The sequence below is a fragment of the Bidens hawaiensis genome, unplaced genomic scaffold, assembly GCF_021521415.1.
Source record: "Bidens hawaiensis isolate Kalapana, Puna unplaced genomic scaffold, B.hawaiensis_p1.1 tig00035058_1, whole genome shotgun sequence".
Lineage (NCBI taxonomy): Eukaryota > Viridiplantae > Streptophyta > Magnoliopsida > Asterales > Asteraceae > Bidens > Bidens hawaiensis.
The window spans coordinates 12,733-18,475 of NW_027505345.1; the positions used below are offsets into that span (position 1 = coordinate 12,733).

Consider the following 5,743-nt stretch of genomic DNA (forward strand, 5'->3'; position numbering starts at 1 on the left):
AGGGTGCTATAACTTGGTATCAGAGCACCGGTTTGAGGGATTTAAGTATCGGGTGGGTACTTAAACTTGAACCTTGCGTGCTCCTGATTGACCAAAGTACTATTGATCTGAGTCTTAACCATGAGAAACTGTTGAGCTCTAAGGAAACACCGAGGTAAAAAGGTATGTAAACCTAGAAACTTTCTTAATCGCGATAAGGTATAGACAAAACTAAGAACACGTAAGTATGATATTGATTGCTAAACTTGGCCCGTTTAGTAATCAACATGGTACAGTCATGTATTCTTATGATTGACTATATCTCATACCACAAATAGCAAGTAAGTAAATAAATATATGTATATATATATAATAAAATAAAATGAATGAATGAATGAAGTCTTTGACTTCAAGGTTTGTATGAAATATTATGATTTCATACAAGGTGTTGTGATAATCATAATGATTACACAAATGAGTTTATGAAGTCTTTGACTTCAAGGTGTGTATGAAATTTTAATGATTTCATACAAGGTGTTGTGAGAATCATGATGATTTCACAAAGGAGTTTATGAAGTCTTTGACTTCAAGGTGTGTATGAAATGTTATGATTTCATGCAAGGTGTTGTGAGAATCATGATGATTTCACAAAGGAGTTTATGAAGCCTATGACTTCAAGGGGTGTATGAAATTTTAATGATTTCATACAAGGTGTTATGATAATTATAATGATTTCATGAAGGAGTTATGAGGTCCCTTGACTTCAAGGTGAAATAAAATTATATATGTGAAATAAGGTTTCAATTGTGAAAAAAATGAAGAGTTTGGTAATGTAAAACTCGTATTACGGGGTTTTGTGATATAGAAAAGAGATACATGTGTTAATTAGTAAAATTATATATGTGCTTTCAATTGATGACGATGTGTCCTTTGAATGTTGTGTATTAATGTAATGATTAAACTTTTTAGTTTAAAAGATGGCAGACGAACGTGATGGGAATGACAATGATACCATTGGTATTGTGAATGAAGAAATTAAAACTCAAGTATAGGCGGAGGTAGCTAAAGCCTTTGAAACAAATATTCCCTTGTTCCTAGAACAAATGAGAGCAATGATCCAAGAAGAGGTGGGCAGGATTTCAGAGGCAAGTGGGGGAAATAAAGACAAAGGGAAAGGGGTAGACGAGACAGAAAAGAAATTGTGTAGTTACAATAATTTCAAACTTTGCACCTCACGCGTTTATGATGGGGAAATAAACCCACTAAAAAGCAAACGATGGATCACAGAAATGGAGGTGACCTTTGAAACATGCCGTTGTCGCCCCGACGATGAAGTGATATTTGCAACAACCTTTTTGACCGATCATGCTAAGGATTGGTGGGATAACCGAAAGATGGAAAAGAATCGAGACAGTGCACATAAGTTTACATGGCAAGAATTCAAGGCTATGTTTCTAGAGCATTTATGTCCACAATCTGCAGTGGATAAGATTCAAGAAGAATTTATACAAATGAGGCAAAAGGATGAGACCATAGATCAAATCACAGGCATGTTCTATGACAAGGCCTGATTCTGTCCCGAACTGTTGAGAACTGAGAGGCAGTGGATTAATCAATACCACATCATGCTGAAGGCTGAATTTAGGGAACACATAACCCCCTCTAAATGTACTACCCTATAAGAATAGATTAATTGGGCTCGTGAAAGAGAAATAGAGCTACAATAGTCGATGGATCGTGGTGAAAAGAGAAAGAATGAAATGGCAGCAGCTTCACCTAAGAAGCCAAAATTTACAAATTCCACGAAGAAGGGCTTTATATCAAGTGACAACCGTTAGTGCAACAAGTGTAATAGATGGCACTCTGGAGAGTGTAGATTGAACCAGTCAGCTTGTTATAAGTGTGGCAATACAGGACATTTGGCTTCACAATGCTCAAATAGTTTAAATTTATGCTACAATTGCTACAAACCGGGCCACAAAAAAATTGAATGTCCTGAATTGAGGCAAGGTAATCGGAAGGTGGATGATGGTGGTAAATTCAAGAGCGAAGTAAAAATATTTGAAGCTCCGAAACCTCATGGAAGGGCATTCCAAATTTCTGCTGAAGAAGCTAAGGTCAACCCAGATTTGGTGACAGGTATTTTTACTATAAATTCAATTCCCTTTCATGTACTGTTTGACTCGGGAGCAAGTAGATCATTTATACATGCTAAATATATTCATAACCCAGTTTTCATAATAGAAAAGTTGCCTGAACCATTAGAAGTTGATGTTGCTAATGACAAAAGTTTCTTAGTGTTTGATGTATGTAGAAATTGTCAAATTATAGTGGATGGAGTGGTGTTTGCCATTGATTTAATATCAATGGTCATGGGAGAGTTTGATGCTATTGTGGGCATGGATTGGTTGTCTCGACATCATGCTAACATATTATGTGACCGTAAAGTTATACAGATGATCGCTCCAAATGGAAAGCAAATCATAGTCCATGGTGAACGCAAGGGGAATATTTCATTGTGTTCGGTGCTTAAGGCAAGGAAATACTTAAGGCATGGGTGTGACGCTTACATGACATATGTTACTGATACCACGAGTAGAAAGAAAGAAATTTGTGAAGAACCAGTGGTTAATGAGTTTGAAGACGTATTCCCAGATGAGTTGCCTGGTGCTCCTCCAGATCGAGAGGTTGAATTCAAAATCGATTTGGTGCCCGAAGCAAAACCCGTTGCTAAGGCGCCATATCGATTGGCACCATCGGAAATGAAAGAACTGATGACACAACTCCAAGACTTGTTAGATAAGGGGTTTATATGTCCAAGTGTTTCACCTTGGGGTGCCCCTGTTCTATTTGTAAATAAAAAGGACGGTAGCATGCGAATGTGCATTGACTATCGTGAATTAAACAAGTTAACCATCAAGAACCGCTATCCATTACCTCGAATCGATGATTTATTTGATCAACTTCAAGGAGCAAATTGGTTCTCAAATATCGATTTGAGGTCGGGATACCACCAACTAAAGGTGAAAGAGATGTTAACGAAAGCACCAATTTTAGCCTTGCCCCAAGGCACCGATGATTTGAAGGTGTATTCTGATGCGTCACTTCTTGGGTTGGGATGCGTTTTAATGCAAAGAGGTAGGGTAATAGCGTACGCCTCTCGACAGTTAAAACCTCACGAGTCTAATTACCCGACTCATGACCTCAAGTTATCGGCAGTTGTTTTTGCTTTAAAACTATGGAGGCATTATCTTTACGGGGTTAAATGTACAATTTATACGGACCATAAAATTTTGAAGTACTTCTTTGATCAAAAAGATTTGAAAATGAGGCAACGAAGGTGGTTAGAACTTGTGAAGGATTATGATTGCGACATACTCTACCGACCCGGTAAAGCGAATGTGGTTGCCGACGCACTTAGTAGAAAAGACAACCATCCTCCGATTAAGGTGCAATCTTGTAAATTAATCATTTCGTCAACCCTTTTGGAGCAAATTAAAGACGAACAAGAAAAAGCTTTTAAGGAGGAAAATTCAAAGAAGGAGAGATTTAAAGGTCAAATGAAAGATATAGTGAGCAATGAATCGGGACTAAAAACTCGATTTGGACGGATTTGGATTCCACCTTCTAGTGAAATTAAAGCTAAAATACTAGATGAGGCTCACAATCTAGATATTCTATACACCCGGGGGCCACAAAAATGTACTTAGATCTTAAACGAAATTATTGGTGGCCCGGAATGAAGAGAGATGTTGTGAAATATGTTGAAAGGTGCCTAACTTGCCTCCAAGTTAAGGCCGAACACCAAAAACCTTACGGTAAGCTTCAACCTCTCGAAATCCCAACTTGGAAGTGGGAAGACCTTACCATGGATTTTATCACAAAGTTACCCAAGACGGTGAGGGGTTTTGATAGCATTTGGGTAATCGTAGATCGGTTAACGAAGAGTGCCCACTTTTTGCCAATCCAAGAGTCTTACTCGTCCGAGAAATTGTCGGAAATTTATGTAAACGAAATCATATCCCGACATGGTGTACCAGTCTCAATTGTTTCTGATCGCGACACACGTTTTACTTCCTGATTTTGGAAAATATTTCATGAAGGGTTAGGTACAAGATTATTACTTAGTACCGCGTATCACCCACAAACCAACGGGCAAAGTGAAAGAACGATTCAAACGCTCGAGGATATGTTGCGGGCATGTATCATTGACTTTGGTTGAAGTTGGGATAAATACTTAGCGTTGGCGGAATTTTCATATAATAATAGCTATCATTCAAGCATCGGAATGCCTGTAAGGCCCCAAACCCGGTAGCCTTACTTTAGCGTCGGATTTACTCATAAACACAGTTCTTACAAATCAAAGTTCATTAAAACTTTCGCGGAATATAAAAAACTTTCATGAAACCTTACAGCAATCCAAAACTTGCCTTAATTAAACATTATTGTCTTTCAAAAATAAAAGTCAATTACATAAAACATCTTGAGTCTTCAGATGCCAGCCTTCTATTCGCCCACCATGTGCCCGCTCAAGCTAGCTGTCTCATTCTACTCACCTGCGTGCATACTAAAAGTCAGCTACGCTGAGTGAGTTCTAGTTAATCGGAAGCCATACAATACATATACATACATACATACATATCCGAAGATACATATCCATACTTAACTAGTTACCCTTCTGTTCTACATACATACTTACTACCATACATACATTCATATCTACAATCACTAACCTCAGTCTACCGAGAGTACGTTCATAGTCAGCCGTCTATACCTGTACTCAAGGTCGTGAACACGTAAAAGGTCCGCAGTCCTTACCTATGTTCACCATTCATGGTACGTGCAAGGTCCGCAGTCCTTCCCTATACCATCCTACATCCACAACACGTACAAGGTCCACAGTCCTTCCCTATGTTGCAACCTAATTCATAGCACGTACGAGGTCCACAGTCCTCCCCTATGCTACCACAATACAAATACATAGCACGTACGAGGTCCGCAGTCCTCCCCTATGCTACCACAATACAAATACATAGGACGTACGAGGTCCGCAGTCCTCCCCTATGCTACCACAATACAAATACATAGCACGTACGAGGTCCGCAGTCCTCCCCTATGCTACCACAATACAAATACATAGCACGTACGAGGTCCGCAGTCCTCCCCTATGCTACCATAATACAAATAAGTAGCACGTACGAGGTCCGCAGTCCTCCCCTATGCTACCACAATACAAATACATAGCACGTACGAGGTCCGCAGTCCTCCCCTATGCTACCACAATACAAATACATAGCACGTACGAGGTCCGCAGTCCTCCCCTATGCTACCACAATACAAATACATAGCACGTACGAGGTTCGCAGTCCTCCCCTATGCTACCACAATACAAATACAGCACGTATAAGGTCCACAGTCCTTTCCTATGCTGATGCCTATCTATAATACGTATAAGGTCCGCAGTCCTTAACTACCTTGTCGTCTATTATCTGTAACACGTATAAGGCCCACCGTCCCTATCTACGTTTACGTCTATCATCTACATTACGTATAAGGCCCGCAGTCCTTAACTACGCCATCACCAGCCGAGTCTATGTCCGACAGAAGCTAGAGGGATTTGCCATCCTAACTTACTATGTCGAACGTAGAACTCACATACCGTTCGTGTACCTGTATACACATACTTCACATATACAATAATTACATTAAAGCATAAGAACACTCTAGGCGTTCTTTACATCATTCATTTAACAACCATACCCCT

General features: G+C 39.5%; 1 protein-coding gene across 1 annotated transcript; it reads left to right on the forward strand.

Annotated features, from left to right (window-relative positions):
* The first annotated feature begins 1,709 nt into the window (after window positions 1-1,709).
* LOC143612597 (uncharacterized) lies at window positions 1,710-3,689 on the forward strand. The gene is made up of 4 exons (XM_077086545.1): window positions 1,710-1,812; window positions 1,894-2,118; window positions 2,224-2,822; window positions 2,889-3,689. Exons 1-4 carry the CDS (start codon window positions 1,710-1,712, stop codon window positions 3,687-3,689), a joined length of 1,728 nt encoding a protein of 575 aa, XP_076942660.1.
* Window positions 3,690-5,743: the final 2,054 nt, after the last annotated feature.

Coding starts and splice junctions, on each gene's coding strand:
- LOC143612597 (XM_077086545.1), top strand. CDS start 1,710: ATGGATCGTGGTGAAAAGAGAAAGAATGAAATGGCAGCAGCTTCACCT. Junction 1,813..1,893: donor CTTTATATCAAGTGACAACC/GTTAGTGCAACA, acceptor GTGGCAATACAG/GACATTTGGCTTCACAATGC. Junction 2,823..2,888: donor TTTCACCTTGGGGTGCCCCT/GTTCTATTTGTA, acceptor GAATTAAACAAG/TTAACCATCAAGAACCGCTA.